This window comes from Bombus affinis, chromosome 4 (genome assembly GCF_024516045.1).
Source record: "Bombus affinis isolate iyBomAffi1 chromosome 4, iyBomAffi1.2, whole genome shotgun sequence".
NCBI classification, from domain to species: domain Eukaryota; kingdom Metazoa; phylum Arthropoda; class Insecta; order Hymenoptera; family Apidae; genus Bombus; species Bombus affinis.
In genome coordinates this window covers 12,559,278-12,574,515 of record NC_066347.1, presented here as the reverse complement: position 1 = coordinate 12,574,515, position 15,238 = coordinate 12,559,278, and the positions used below count along the sequence as shown (strand labels likewise).

The 15,238-nt window shown below is 36.7% G+C and overlaps 2 protein-coding genes across 3 annotated transcripts; one reads left to right on the top strand and one right to left on the bottom strand.

Annotated features, from left to right (window-relative positions):
* Positions 1 to 1,182: 1,182 nt before the first annotated feature.
* Positions 1,183 to 12,973, bottom strand: LOC126915111 (uncharacterized). Of its 2 annotated transcripts, none has more exons than XM_050719520.1 (7): positions 12,212 to 12,973; positions 11,713 to 11,879; positions 10,332 to 10,548; positions 8,671 to 9,059; positions 4,451 to 4,540; positions 2,056 to 2,118; positions 1,183 to 1,702 (listed from the first exon to the last, which is right to left on the bottom strand). In XM_050719520.1, exons 1-7 carry the CDS (start codon positions 12,378 to 12,380, stop codon positions 1,421 to 1,423), a joined length of 1,377 nt encoding a protein of 458 aa, XP_050575477.1. In that variant the 5' UTR covers positions 12,381 to 12,973; the 3' UTR covers positions 1,183 to 1,420. The 2 variants fall into 2 exon arrangements, with proteins under 2 accessions (XP_050575477.1, XP_050575478.1); XM_050719521.1 differs by lacking the exon at positions 1,183 to 1,702 and adding an exon at positions 1,767 to 1,972 and having other exon boundaries at positions 12,212 to 12,970.
* Positions 12,974 to 13,004: 31 nt separating this feature from the next.
* On the top strand, positions 13,005 to 15,136 carry LOC126915114 (uncharacterized). Its single transcript, XM_050719527.1, has 5 exons — positions 13,005 to 13,151; positions 13,267 to 13,455; positions 13,619 to 14,421; positions 14,500 to 14,736; positions 14,846 to 15,136. The coding sequence occupies exons 2-5, from the start codon at positions 13,378 to 13,380 to the stop codon at positions 15,057 to 15,059; spliced, it is 1,332 nt and encodes a 443-aa protein (XP_050575484.1). The 5' UTR covers positions 13,005 to 13,151; positions 13,267 to 13,377; the 3' UTR covers positions 15,060 to 15,136.
* Positions 15,137 to 15,238: the final 102 nt, after the last annotated feature.

Here is a 15,238-nt window from a genome sequence, read left to right as displayed (position 1 = left end):
AAAACCATGGACAGGTGTTATCGTATTTGCATGATTACCTTTCTCCTATCCCTAAGATAACACGTTAAAACTCGAACTTGATAATAACAGTCCGCCACGCGGAAATTAAATAGCTGCGTCAGAATCCAACTTTTCAGACAGTTGTTACCCGTTGCATGTTCAGTTTTATCAAAAATTTTCGCCAATTTCCTGACAGTTTCCTGATAATTAATGAACATCCGGTCTTAAATTATTAAGAAAGTGGAATAAAAAGAGTTAAAACGTTCGGCACGCCTGAATTAAAGTTGTTTTTGCAATGACAATTTTGTGCAAACCCAATTACCTATTCATGAAACCGCTCGCGATACATGAGGAAACGAACTCGCAGAAGAAGGAGACAGATCGGAATTCTTGATCTCGGGAACCACTAAATTCTTTTCCTGCGGATAATCCGGTGGATGATCGCGGATAAAAGTGGTCCGTGAGTCCGCCTAGTGAAGCCCTAACACGGGTTAACATTTCTGGCAAACCAGACCGCCAGGTACTCGAGACGTCAAAAAGTGTTGAATAATTTCTGAATTTGCCGAGACAGCTTGCGAGATCCCGCATTCCCCGGTGTATCATACAGTCTAGTTGCCGGTATGAATAGAAAAGTATACATAGTTATGCGTGACCGGCTGTATAAGCCCGTCATGGCAACTAGTACCTATACTCCATCAACCATGAACCCTGAGATAACATTTAATGAATAAGTCATCTAGATGGAATTAAGTTTAAATATTTCATCGATCGACTAATCTCTAGGGTGTACGGCATTGAAGTATAATTTATTTAAAAACGTCTTGTCCCTGATAAGAGAAGATGATTGGAACCGGAAATCCTTGCGCAAGAAAAAGAAATTAGAGAAATTCGAAAGCAGCCGAAGAAAAAGATGGCAGCTAACGAATGTACCCGTCAGTGGAAGTTGATTTATGTAAATGCTTCCACAACCGCTTTAAATGTTTAGCGAAACTCGTTTTTCAGTGAAAATGTAAATGTATCCTTCATTGAAATAATCGATATTTCGTTGTTATCGTAAAGAAAACTTATAATAATAACATAGTTCCCGTAAACGAAAACGAAAGTAACGTAGTTTTAATTATCGAATATAAAGGAAACATCTATTAAAAAAGAAAAATTTTATATTAAAGTCCAACTGTGCTGTTTTATAAAAAAGAGTATCTCTTTTATCATTTATTAGTATCTACTTTCCAATTCTTTTCTATCTACCATTCCAATTATCTCAGCCTTGTTAAATTGCTTGCCTTGGTCTGGGATTCATCCTATTAAATGAGTTAAAGAAAAGATATGCTTATGTGAAATTTTTCAATTTCCACACATCTCGTATTCGCAATTTCTCGGAACAGGAACTAAATTATTCACGATGTTGTGTTCCCTATAGTTAGGAGCACAGTGTTTGGTTTATAATACGGTCTACCATCTCCTTCTCGTAAAGATGACGTTGCCTTAGGGATTCCAAATATGAATCTTCAATGATGTCGTACGAATTTAACGACGAACAGAAACTCGACGTTCGTTCGAATTTCCTAGACGACCTCCTTGATGACGATCTCTTGCAAACGTCGCGGTTCTTCTTTGAATACCTGTCACCATCTATATTACTATTTTTTTGTGCAATTTCTTGATCCTCGAATATCGCCAAAGACATCGAATCATCCTGTATCTATTATAATAGAAATTATTGTATCGATAATATTACTTCGTGTAATAAAGCAATTATTTAGGTGAGATTTGGAAAAACGGAATATATTTCAATATCAAGGAAGTAAGAGATAAATATTTATTTAAAAATATAAAAATAAAACTGATGGGATTTTTATTTTCCTTTTAAATGCACGGCATAGTCCTGCATTGAAATGCAACGACCACTATCGATCTACCATCAAACCAATAAAAATGCTAAGATAGTTAAAAGCATCTCAGGAAGAATCCCCTTTTTTGGACAATCGTACAAAGAGATATCAGAAAAAGAATCATTGTTGAGCGTTCACAAGAGAGTAAGGACTCTTGATTTACCTTTGCATCGATCTGCTGATCCTTCAAAGGCAGGAAACATTTTTCAGCGGTAGTATCCTTCGTCTGTGGACATAAAGGAAAAGTCAGTAGTTAAAACGAGTTCAAAAGTCTTTTCACATGCTGTACCAAAATAAAGCAGAAAGATCAAAAACTTTCAAATATCCTCTGCACTCTGGCAAAAGGTGAAAAAATCAAAAATTTATCTATACAATACAATATAACACAAAAGTAAGTAATTTTCAACTTTAACTAAAGTAACTTCCTGGAGTCCTAAAAGGCAACGAACTTCCACTAATGATAACGTTAGTTCCCAAAACTATTCCGATGTCAATAAAATCGATCGTTTCCTTAAAAATTTCACGTCGCACATGGAAGTTTAGCGCGAAATTATTTTGGAATAGTTCCCTGTCGGCGGGATCGGTATTGAGAACCGTCGCGAACCGTTCCAAAATTCCTTTGTAAATTGTTTTGCAGTGACCGGTACGTCGACGCAACGGGAGAACATAGAAAGTTCCGAGCAAACATGCATAAAGAGCGTAACTCGTTGAAATTCAGACCGCGATTATCAATAGAGAGAGACGGGCAGGACAGATGAGGATACAAGCAGGGACCACTCTCACAACGACGAAAGTAAGCAAAATCTAATTCCGGTAACGGTAGGCGAGTCACGGGACCCGGTCGCCTTTTCAGAGAGATGTAACGTAGGTTTATCCACGTGTAGAGAATTTCTGTACCTTCTCTCGCCCTCGTATCCTCAATTCCTGCCCTGTCCTTGTGGTAGTTGCGGCGTGCAACCCTCGCTTTGTGCATATAATTGGATTTAGCTTCGGATACCGGTCTCTACTTTGCCCGCCAGCATCCACACGGCAACCCTTCCTTCGTCCTTTTCCCGCCCTTTTCGTCCTTCCTCTTCAACGTCGGCGTCTTATGATTAGATCTAACTCCACCTAACGGCTAAGGACTAATTTTGCATACCGTATCACCGATGAACGACTGCTTGATAAGGAGCGTGTAATTAAAACAAACTACCAAACACGTTTGCACCTATCCTACCTGTATTTCTCTTGATTTCCTAAACTCGACTGAATTATCATTAAGGAAACTTAATTTCCCTCACGATGAAAAGGAACGTAACGTACTCCGACGATGGATGCGTATGGAACACGTATATCTCCGATGTAATTACGATGACGAAATCAAGTAAATTTCATATTATAAGACCAATGAGAAGCGATAAATTAAAGAGTCACGATTCATTGTGTAACAATTATTACATCGGTGTAGTATTCCAGAGGTGCACTCTCCAGTCCTCCGCGAAAATAAATCTAAAAGCCCAATGACGAGAGTTGTATGACGTTAACGATCCTGTAACAAACGTTGGAACAAAACGCGTAACCGAGGGAAGATGAAACGAACGACGAGTAGAGGGGGAAAAAACGAAGAGGCGCTCGCCATTGTTAACGCGAAAGTGATACGTACGTAATTAATTTCGCTTATAAATCTTCCGGAGGACCATTACGAGGCTTGACTTTCGCGCGCTGAACAAGTAAAACGAATCAGTTTTCGTCACGATGCCTCTTTGCGTTCTCTAATTGGCAATTAAGTATCGAGCGTAACGCGAGCAAACGGCGAACGATGTTAATTCGTCATCCTGTCATACCTCGGTTGTCCTTTTTCTACGTTATTATAGTTTCGAACACGGATAGTTGATTTTAATTCGCGCGGCTACAACTCGATTTGGTTTTCAAATTTTTATGAATTTAGGGTCAAAATAGTGATAATTTTCCGCGTACGAACCGAAAAAAGTTGATATTACGTTTTGCAAAAATTGTTACAAATTGAAATTATCACACGGGTATGTATCGAATATTTCCAAACTTTTGCTTCAACCTTTTGCATTCCGGTAACGTTTTTGTATAAAATAACAAAAAACTGGTCGACGATAAAAGTAATTAAATGTGTACAATTATTTACGAGCATCCTCGAGTGCAAAAACGTTGCGCGTTTTAATGTTTATTGCAAATTAATTTCGAGTAAAGTGTAAAACATCGTCAAAACAAAAAAGCAAAGAAATAACGCTCTTACGTAGTTTGTTTTCATTTTTTCACAGAATTTTTATTTCCGTCCTGACAGAGGCTAGCTTGTTATCTTTAATAGAAATTTAGTAAATAATACAAACGTAAACACTAAAACAAACTTGTCTATGTTTCTTATACAAGTTCGCTACTAATCACAACGAATAACGCAAGATTATGATCTTGTATTCTAAACAATGTTGCAAAAAATAATACTCAAAAATGAACAAGCAAAGAATCAATCGTACTACTTTGCCTTTGAACGTAGCTGGCAGATCTCGACCGACGTTATACATCAAAATTGTGCGCATGACCCGTACCTTGATCCTGTGCGCTCGTAGCAGTATCCGTTGGCGATTTCGCGCGCTAACTGAGTTCCCGTATGACCTTCGCCGCATCAGCCACTCTCTCTGCAACAACAAACAATCCCTGAAGCTGCCATCGTTTCGATGAAACTTTCAAAAAACTAAACAAACCGGGAGGTTCGGATGGACGCCAAGGGTTTTATTTACCTTTTACGAAAACCCCACGTTGCGACCTCCGTCACCTCTCGACAAGTTCCCGGTAGCGCGATCACGTACACGTACAATCTCTATATCCGAGAAGCGTCTGACAACGACATACTTCTCTACCGTCTATATGCGTATATGGTATCTCTTATTTCTCTCATCCTCTCTCTTTCTCTCTTTTCCCCTTATTCCTTCCTTCTTATTCTTGCTTCCCGCGCACGCACACACACATACATTCGCAACCACCGAACATCCGGCGCGGGTTTGCCCGTTAAAAGTGCAGTAAGATCGATCGATCGAGCTACACCGAAAATCGTCGAGTGCCGACTCTTCCCCGGCCGAATCCAGCGAGTAAAGTAGATTATGCAAATGCTCGTCGAAAGAGGAGGACGATGCGAAAGGAAAGGATAGGGAGGATGAGTGGGAGGCAGGTGGTAACCGGGCCGGATAGAAGGGAAGAACAAAAGAACCCGAAGAGGAAAAGAGGAAATTGTATCTGGCAGAAGAGTCAGACTCGATCGCGTTGCGTGAACTTATCCTTAAAAGTTAAATAAGCCAACAAACGACGTTTCAATGAACGACTTTGCCTATTTCATCCTCTTTTCCTCGATCGTCGTTTCGAGCCTCCTGTTCTGTCGCGCTACTCTGTTTTCCTTTGTAGTATATCCCACTATTCTTTTGTTTCTCTTGTTCACACGTTGCGCCTCTCGCGAAACCACAACGTTAATGCATGTCGGTGCAGTTAATATCATGGAAAGTTAAACCGCAGGCAATATTAATACAACCTTTTGGGTGTCTGTGTAATTATGGGAATTATGGTGTGCCTCTGCTGTCCCCTTGTTCCAGTCCGCTGACCTCCTCCGGCGCGGTGTTTCATTTAAACTGTTCCCGACGGTGCGTCCACCAAGAACAAATTTATTCCCGTATATCGGTGTACTTATCTATACCGGTACCAAGTTACTCGGTAATCCTAGATAATAGCGAAAGTATGTACGACAAATGTGCGGCTGTAAGAAAGATACTCGAATAAAGTCGGTATTTTTCACTGGGAGCAACTTGCGGCCTGAAACTTCTTTTTGTGTCGTCCACGTACGTGCACTTCCTTCCCTCGAGGAATCTTACTTCCTTCGTGTACACTGGTTTAACGTGAATCTTCCAGTTAGCTCGAAATGTTTAACGCAATTATGCTTGGTATCGCGACTCGATTCGCTGTGTTTAAGAAATTACAAAGCGATAAATAAAGAAATATAAATGTAAATTTGGCATATATCAAAAATTCAGTTCACGTCTACGCATCGGTGAATGATCAATCTCCTAAATGAATACTGACAGCTTCTCTCCAACAGTTCTCTCGTAAAGTATTATTCAACGGTATGCTCGCCCGAATTCATAAGTTTGATTTTGCTCGCAACTGAAGACTAAAATTATCCTCTAGCTACTAAATATTCCAAGATACATCTTCTAAAACTATACTCCAGTTTAAATAGAACTGCTCCGCTGTAACGCTTCGCCCGTATTACAGTTCCGTCGATTTGATATAACTTTGTGTTGCAGTAGGTTAGTGAAATATTGTTTATTGTTGCAAACAATACAGTCTTCGAAACTTTTGTTTCTATTCTAACAATATGCTGACAACAATTTACATCTTCGTGCACAAAGAGGAAAATATAACAAGATAAATTTGATGTAACACAATTTCTGTATTCCATAATAGAAATTTAAATATCTCCGCATTTCACGAATAAATCTATTCGGATGTTTCAAGAAATCTTCATTCCATCGTTCCTTTTAAAGAAAAAAGACTAAAATTCCTTAAATAAAATTCTCGGTGGTCACCCGAGCGTTTTTCTCAAACCGTAAATAATCGTAACTGAAGCCTGCTTCTAAAAAATTGAAAGAAAACGTTTAAAATTCATATGCAGTTTTGATCAAAGAAACAGAAGAGTACCCAGGTAAATAAAAGTTGATGAAAAGTCGTCGCTGAACCAATGGATGAAATTTTAATTTCCAATCCGCTAAAATCGTTGCGGTAATAACGACTCGTGGTTGGACCAATGGAATTCCTTCTCCTTAAAAGCGAACAAGAATGCGAATACGTGTCTGCAAGAGAATGCGCGTGAATCCACGGGTAACCATAGCTATCCACCTTCCCCTTTCCCCCATTCTTCAGTCGAGTTCCAACTCGCGGTGCTAGGAACTCTGAAAAATTTACAAACCGACCTTCTACCTCTCGAGTATTTAGCTCAAAGGCTTCTGGAATTTACTGTGTCTCCGAGTACGACGGCGACAACTATTTCCTCGTCGTGTGGCTGGCGTCGCGCGACTGTCGAAGCTGCACCGGCACGCTCGACCAAAATGCCATCTCAGAGGAACAGCATTACTGCCGATTTTTCCAAAGCATCCGCCGCCTTACGGCGCAGCACCATCTTATTAGATGGTGTAATAACTTAGTTTGCATTACTTCAAAAGAGTGTCAAAAATCGTTGCTTTCATTTACGATCTAATCAACGATCTACGATCTTCTTTCTATAGAAAGCAAGGTAAACCTAACGAATCGTTAAATAATTGAAATTTTTAGGAATTATTACCTTATTTTTTATTAGATCGTAGAGAAGTATGTCGTGTAACTTAGATGATATTTCCCTAATATTGCAGAAAATATAATATCGAAGAGCGAACGAACTTATTGCACAACTTAGATAGAAGTTTCGAATATTTTACAAGTAACATGCTACATATAATATAAACAGCTTGGAACGTTTAAAGATAAAAGTTCATCCCACTGCTGATGTGTACATCGATGACATAACTGACGATTTATATACCGGAAGTTTGTGTTAAAAGGTACCTGGCCGGAAATCCATGAAATTCTCCACGTATCGTTCGATGTACGAATTTGATAGGACTCGCACGAAGAAAATAGAGGACAGGAAATGATAAGGTAGCTGCAAGGAAACGGCCGCATGTTTATTAGATTGAAGTTACGAAGACGGGCGACAAGCTAACTCGCTTTAGGTCTTCCGTGAAATTGTAAACTGTGATGGGTCGACGGAAGCAAAGTTTCTTCTACTTCGCTTTCTCGGCTCCGGCAGGTTAACTTCCGGTGGGACAAGGAAACGAGATTGCTAGATGTCTCTGTTCGAACTTTTGCTAACTCGACTTTAACCCGAATAGCCGTGCTCATCCACGAATCGTCAAAAATACGATTCATGTTTTATGAATACGAAAATGCATATCGAAAAAGATTCCTTCTAATGGAGATACATAAGAATTGAATTCCTAGTAACAGTGGATTCTTTACTAGAAGCGTTATTCTCGAATATCAAGATACAAAGGGAAACTTTTAAATTAATTTAGTTAGGTTGGATAATTGTAGCGAAATAATTTTCATTTCTATTGTGCATCTAATTATTCTAAAAGTTTTCGTACCACTCACTGAAGTACAATGAAAATACCTTGCAGTAATTTTTAAAGTAAAAACGTTGAGTTCATACGACTGAACTCCTAATAGGATCTAATTGTAAAACAAGCAGTTAAATTTATTACTTGATTGTTGTATCATATATTGCCACTTACCAATAAAATAGGCAGAAACTATCATATATCATATCTATTCTAGTATACACATATGTATATTTTTCCCACTTTACTAAATACATATAATACACCATGTAATTACAGTATTGCATAGGGTCTACCGATAAGTTGTGTTTTAATATTTATAATTATGTGATATTAGCATAAATACTATACTGAATAAAAATCCAAGTTCCTCGTAAATCATAAAAGATCAAACATGGGTTTAAGAAGTCGTCAAAAGGAATACGTTTAGGAAATACGTAATAAAAATCACAACTCGTACGACCTTGAGTTACGTAAGGTTGTTAGCAGAAATCCTAACATTTTCAGCCAATCTGTTTCCAATATCAAACTCCTCCATTCTCCGATCTCGATGTCGCAATGAATAAATCCCAGCTCAATTAAGTACGGTCAAAGGATGTACTAGAAGGGAACAAACGAAACACACCTACCTTCGCTTGCATCTCAACTTTATCGGGCCCAAGAGATCGATCGAGCTTCGGTATCGACAGAGTCTTGTACTCCTCGATGGTATACGGCCTGTAGCCGAGACTCTTCGATTTATCGTCAGACGTGTTGTGTTTAGCCATTTTCGAGCTACAGAAGATAGTGTTCGTGTCTTGGAACGCTGATCCACGCACAGTTTTAGTGGATCGGTTGACAAGGGCCGTAGGATCGGTAGATCCCTCGATTATACGCCGATAAAAACTCAACTCGCTTTGATCGTCCCTCGGGGTTGCCAACGAACGTGTATCGTCGTCACTGAGCTCCTCTCGTTCGCTGTCGCCGCAAACCGACAAGGTGGAACCCTCTGGGGATCGAACCTTGTATTGTGGTCCATCTGCGAACAACGAGAAACGAAAGATACATCTTGGTCCGGACGTTCTTCAACCTAGCGGTTTGAAATTAAAGTAACGATCGCTATTTTGGACACGACTTGCAGCAAAGACATTTCCAAGTCTTTTGATATTTAATCCTCGGACACCTAAGGATAGGGCATTTTTGGCTCTTATAAATACTTCGCCTTTCTTATTAGACTGTTGCACACAAAGATCGCAACAAAAAGACGTGATAAATACGTTTTTGTTAACTTTTTTCGCTTTAATACCATATTATGGCTAAAAAGAAATATTTTAATGTAAAATAATTAAAAGTAAAAAGAACATAGATGACGAACTTTTGGAAGCAAACGATGTCTTAATTTCTTCAATATTTTCACATTACAAGAAGCAATATTTAGAAACTTACGAAGAAAACTATACATTATACTTTAATTAATATTATTTTCGTGGCAAGTTTTATCAAAGATTTACCCATTTCATCCAACACTTTTTGAGTTATACTTACCTACTTTTATTCTATCAAATTATATAAACGACTCAATTTTCTAAATTAATTTATATAATAACAAATAGTTATATAGGGATTGGGTAAGGGGATATGCTAGTAGGTTGAGCCAGTTCTTTGCATAATCGCTGCAAAATAAAATATCCAACTCTCGTGGCAACGGTAATCTATCCTATGCTAGACGAGGGTTAATGATCTTTACATTAATAAAGATCAGTCTACATTTACAACAAAACTTAAAGCAAATATTTGGAGATCGTTAATATCAACCTGACAAATTCTTCGTGCTTCCACCTATCTCAAAGCTTTCGAGTCAAATCCCTTCGGTATTAAACTACAGCAATTCTCGCGTAATCTCCAGGGCGTTGTATATACTTTGTCACACGTAACCTTTTAAAAATAGCCACTCTCTCAAAAACAACGCTTCTTCCCATGGAGAGCCGGAACTAGTGGACACACCGCGCTTTGAATTACAAGAAAAATTCAACGCGTCCAAATAACAATAAAGCAGGACCATGGCTGGACCATGGGCAAACAAACAAGAAAGGACGGTCCTGAGATGACCATCGTACGTTCTAATCCTCCGCGTAGATATATATCACCGGCGTCGAAAAGACATCTAATCACGACCAAAGTAAACGTTCTCTGAGGAAAATTGCATCGTTCCGGTGGCGTTTCGAGCGGCCTCGCGTAAACGTATTCTTCCCGCCCCTTGTGTCGGTCACGAAGCAAGAGGAAGAGTAACATCATTTCGTTTCGGACTAACTGAATCTCCGACGATAAAGCTCCAAATAGGAGCATGGTTTCCTCGCCTGCTGAATCTTCGGGGCGAGCACGTTTCCGAGTTTTTTGTCCGTCTTCATAGCCATCGGTATATCCTTCGGACAACTTCGTTTCGTTGTAAACGTCTTGGAGAAACGCTTGGTACACCTTGCACTGACTCCCTTGTTGACGCCGTCTTCTCGTCTTGAACTGTCCGTGTTCTAAAAAATAGGAATAAACAAATTTGATTTAGCGACCGAACTCCGATTTGAACTCATTTTGGCTCGAGTATCCCACGGTTAGGCGATGTCAGCTGTGGTCGCGTCGCTGCAACCGTGCTTTCGAAGCTCGGTCACGCTGTTACGTTCCGCTACCGAGGCTAATGATCTTTCTTTTCTTCGGATAACCGCTACCCAGTTTTCGTCTTTCACTAGGTAACCGTTGTCTGGACCCGATTGATATAATGTATTACACATGTAATACATGTAGTATCGTGGACAAAAGGCCTAAGATATCTGCCGAATCGTAAACAATGTCGCGAGAGCCGCGGCATCGTCGGGTACATCAAGGTGTCGTCGGTCCTTTTTAAGTGGATAGTTTCGTGGAAAGGGCCCGCGTGACCCTGGCCACGCGCGTTTCGGGACACGTGTCTCGAACGGCGGGAAAAGACAAAGAGACGTTAAAGTCAGTATTAGTTGAGAAGCCGGAGAGAACGGATGCAAAAGGTGTGCAGAGTGTGAATTGAGAAGCGAGAGCGAGCGAGTGTAGAAGCCGAAGAGTGTGAATCGGGAAGTCGAAAGCCGCGTCTGAAAATAAGACGTACGACAGCATTGTAATTATTTCGTTGCTTCGAATATTATTAATTAAATCAAAACATCATTACTTGTCCTTTCCTCTAAGACCCATTAAGATACTACATACATTACAGAACATTCTTATTTAAATACAAATTTGTTGTTAAAATTTCTTAATGGCGAGGGAGTGTAGAAAGTCTGAATAGAATGGAACTATTTGTGCCATAAACAGATAAATAATAATGTTTATATATTTCACCAATAGAAACTTTGAAATCTAGCTTGTTTATGAAAAGTTGTCCTACGATCTGTAAGCTAGAAAAATTTGTGAAGTGGGAAATCATCCTACGATCTTTAAATTAGTGACAAACCAAGATTTTAAAAATATCTTAATTTAAACAGCACAAGTTCGCAACAAAAGAGATGATTTTACCTATCAAACAGTTGAAACGAATCAAATAAAAGATAATAAAATAATATAAAATTGAGGTCCTTGGTTTATATTATAAAATCATCAAAATGTCTCATCTGAAATGTGTTGTAACCTCGAAATCGAAACGGTGCCTCATCACGCTACGCTCGTGATCTTACGTTTCTCTTAAGCCGATCCGCGACGTCTCGCTTTCCGTTCCTCGAAGACGCCGGGCGTTGTCGCTTGGACGCGTCTACGAGTCCTCTGTTCGCAATTATTGCATTCCTGCCGCTGGCTGTCCCGGTGTCTTTGTGGGTATTCGGCGTAGTTTCATTAGATCCAATATCTGAAACGTTTCCGGTAAAAAAGAAACGAGACGAAAGACAATACCCTCGTGTGAATCGATCTCACCTTTTCATGACTGTTTCTTAGCAAAGGTATTAAATAACAGAGAATAATTATGTATTACCTAAGAGCTTAAACAATAATTGGAACATAATCTATTTGAAACAACAAAAATTAATACTGGCGTTTCAATATCGCTTAATGATATTATATCATAATGATTAAGTAGCTTTTAAGCTATTTATAATCGGTATTGTAGTGATTAAATGATATTAAGAACGTTCGTTGTAATTTTACTAATAGTAGACAAATGTAAACACTGAAATATTATACATGTTTTACCCTTCCCTCGTTTCTGAGTTAATGACAGATCAGTGGGTAAATCAACATTACAGATTTTAGTTGGCTTTAGGTTAGATCCACTTTTACACTTTCCGTGTAAAGAATTCCTTGACGAGATTTCTTTAGCATCCTCTAGCGAATCCGTAGAATACTCTGACATTTTAAGAACAGTTTCGATTTATTTACTTGACAAACCCGCTGAAAGCCACGTAGAAAGCTATTGCAGATAATTATACACTACATCGCAGTACAAATCAAGCGAGCAAATGTAAATTGGTTACGTAGCTCAATTCAAACAGTCTCTTACGAGTATTTTATGACAAAAGGATCATATGGTCCAAAAGTATGAAGATATTTAAGTAAATATGAAATGTGAAACGAAAGATCCCTAAAACAGTGAGTTTTATCAATATTACTATCCAACGATCAAATCGACCAATGTACGTGTCACACATTGACATTGATTTCAATTTTAATATCTAAGCAGATATTTTTAAGTATAAGGGGCATATGATTGAATATATTTTATAGCTAAATATACATAGTAAGGATATATAAATAATTAATATAAATAATAAAAAAATAAACGTTACATTCGAAAGAAATAATGTCCAAAAGTAAGTTAATATTATTTATTATTAACATAAAACAATAAGACAGATATACATTGAGTATCGTTTACTTGTTCTACATGGCAGCACCTACCAATTACTATAATAAACGCCATCTATTGTGAAAGAATTAAACATTTTTATGATATAAACCATAGCTTCGGAATTTACTTCGTCTGTTTGATGATAGATATGATGCTAAACGTACGCAGCTAAACAACTAACTATACGTAACTTTCTTCACTATACTATACTATACTTAACTATACGTAATTGTTTGCTTTAAAAAAGCAGGTTTAAAGAGAGGGAAATTGTATTAAGTATGTTAATCTTCTTTTGAACTCTCCATTCTTGTAGCAATAATATGTGGGGGGGAATGAACCCGGGTAAAAGATTCCTTCCACAGAACTGATATAATTTATTCATTTGTTTAAGAAATTAATAACGACTGTTACAACGTACGTATACTATAGAAGGTGAAGAGTAGAAGTACTTTTTTATTAATATTTATAATTGTGTACAAAAAAAGTATAATAAAATATTAATATGGCTAAAAAGTTAAAGAAAAATGCCACTAATGCAAAAAATACTGGTAAAAATGTTAGCGCAAAGAATAACAGTCAGGTGAGTTAGAATAGGTTATACAGTATATATATTTAGAGAACATTTATATATATTTATACTTTTATACACGATATAAAGTAGAAAACATTTGCAATCACATCAAATCATAAAACATCCGCTTTATGCCTATTATATCTAGTTACATTTACTATACATATTTTAGACAAGGAAACAAACGGAAGCTGACAAGAATAAACACAAATCCGCTATTATTAAAGATCACAATTTGAAGTTCAAAAACAAATCTACGAAAAATAAATTAACTAAAACGGTCAAACAAATACACAAGAATGGAGAAAAACGTGCTTTCATTAATATTTTGAATTCTGACACTGTAAAAGTAAATGTAAAAAACAAGGACAAAGGTAAAATAAGTAGACAAGTTCAAAATAAAAAGAATCAGCAAATTGACGACAAAAAACTAAAACAGCAAAAACAAAATAAAAAGAATAAAATTTCTGATCAATCTAAGAATAAACTTAGTAATGATAAAAAGCTTGCAAAAAAAGTAAAATCAAAATCTACAGAACTTGAAACAAAACAGAAGCAAAAGCTTAATGAGAAAACGAAAAAATTGAGTAAAGTATTAAAAAAACAAATAAGACAAAAAGAGAGTAAATTTTCGACAGTGCCAAAAAAAAAAAATAATGATTCACAAGTAATTATAAACCGTAACTTAGATATCAAGCATTTGGAAAAATTGCTTGCTAATAAACAAAAAGAACAAAAAAAGAAGGAAATAGATATGAAACCACAATCTTTAAGACAAAGAATGATGACTAAATTAAAAGCTTCTAGGTTCAGATATCTAAATGAAACACTTTATAATAATGAAAGTTCAGAGTCTAAAAAATATTTTAAAAATGATCCTGATGCATTTAAGGCATATCATGAAGGATATAAACAACAAGTCGATCAATGGCCTGTAAATCCTCTTGATATTGTAATAGCTTCAATTAAAAAAATGTTAGTATATTTATTACAATTATAAATTAATATATAATTGTTACATTGAACATTATATAAATATTAATCATGCCATAGGCCAAAGGAATACATAGTTGCTGATTTTGGATGTGGAGAAGCAAGGCTTGCTACTGTAGTTCCTCATAAAGTACATTCTTTTGATTTTGTTTCTTTAAATAAAAATGTAACTGCTTGTGACATAGCACATACAAACCTATTAACAAGTAGTGTAAATGTTGTTGTATTTTGCCTATCACTTATGGGAACTAATCTTAAAGACTATATTATAGAAGCAAATAGAGTTCTTAAAAAAGGGTAAGTACAAAAATAAAAGTAAATAATATAAATGAATGTATTTTGAGTATATATATTGGTAAACTTTAATATAAATTAAACTTATAACAAAAATTTATTTGCTTTGCAGTGGCATTTTAAAGATAGCTGAAGTTGAAAGTCGATTTGAACAAGTAAAGGATTTTATAGATGCGATTAATAGTTATGGTTTCAAAATTATCTGGAAAGATTTATCGCACAACTTGTTTTACTTTTTAGACTTTGAGAAAGAAAAAGACATTAGAGGTAAAAGAAATAATCTACCTCCTATTACTTTAAAGCCATGTTTGTATAAAAAACGTTAGATAATAAGTAGTGATTAAACACTATATTTTTTATATTTCATAAAAAATGGTGTTTTAATAAAATTATTATTTTGTTATATTTACTCTATTTCATCCAGCCACAACAGTTTTATATCAACATAGAAAATGTTCCATAATGTTTTAATATCAAATGACATTCTCCAAATGACATCAGTCAC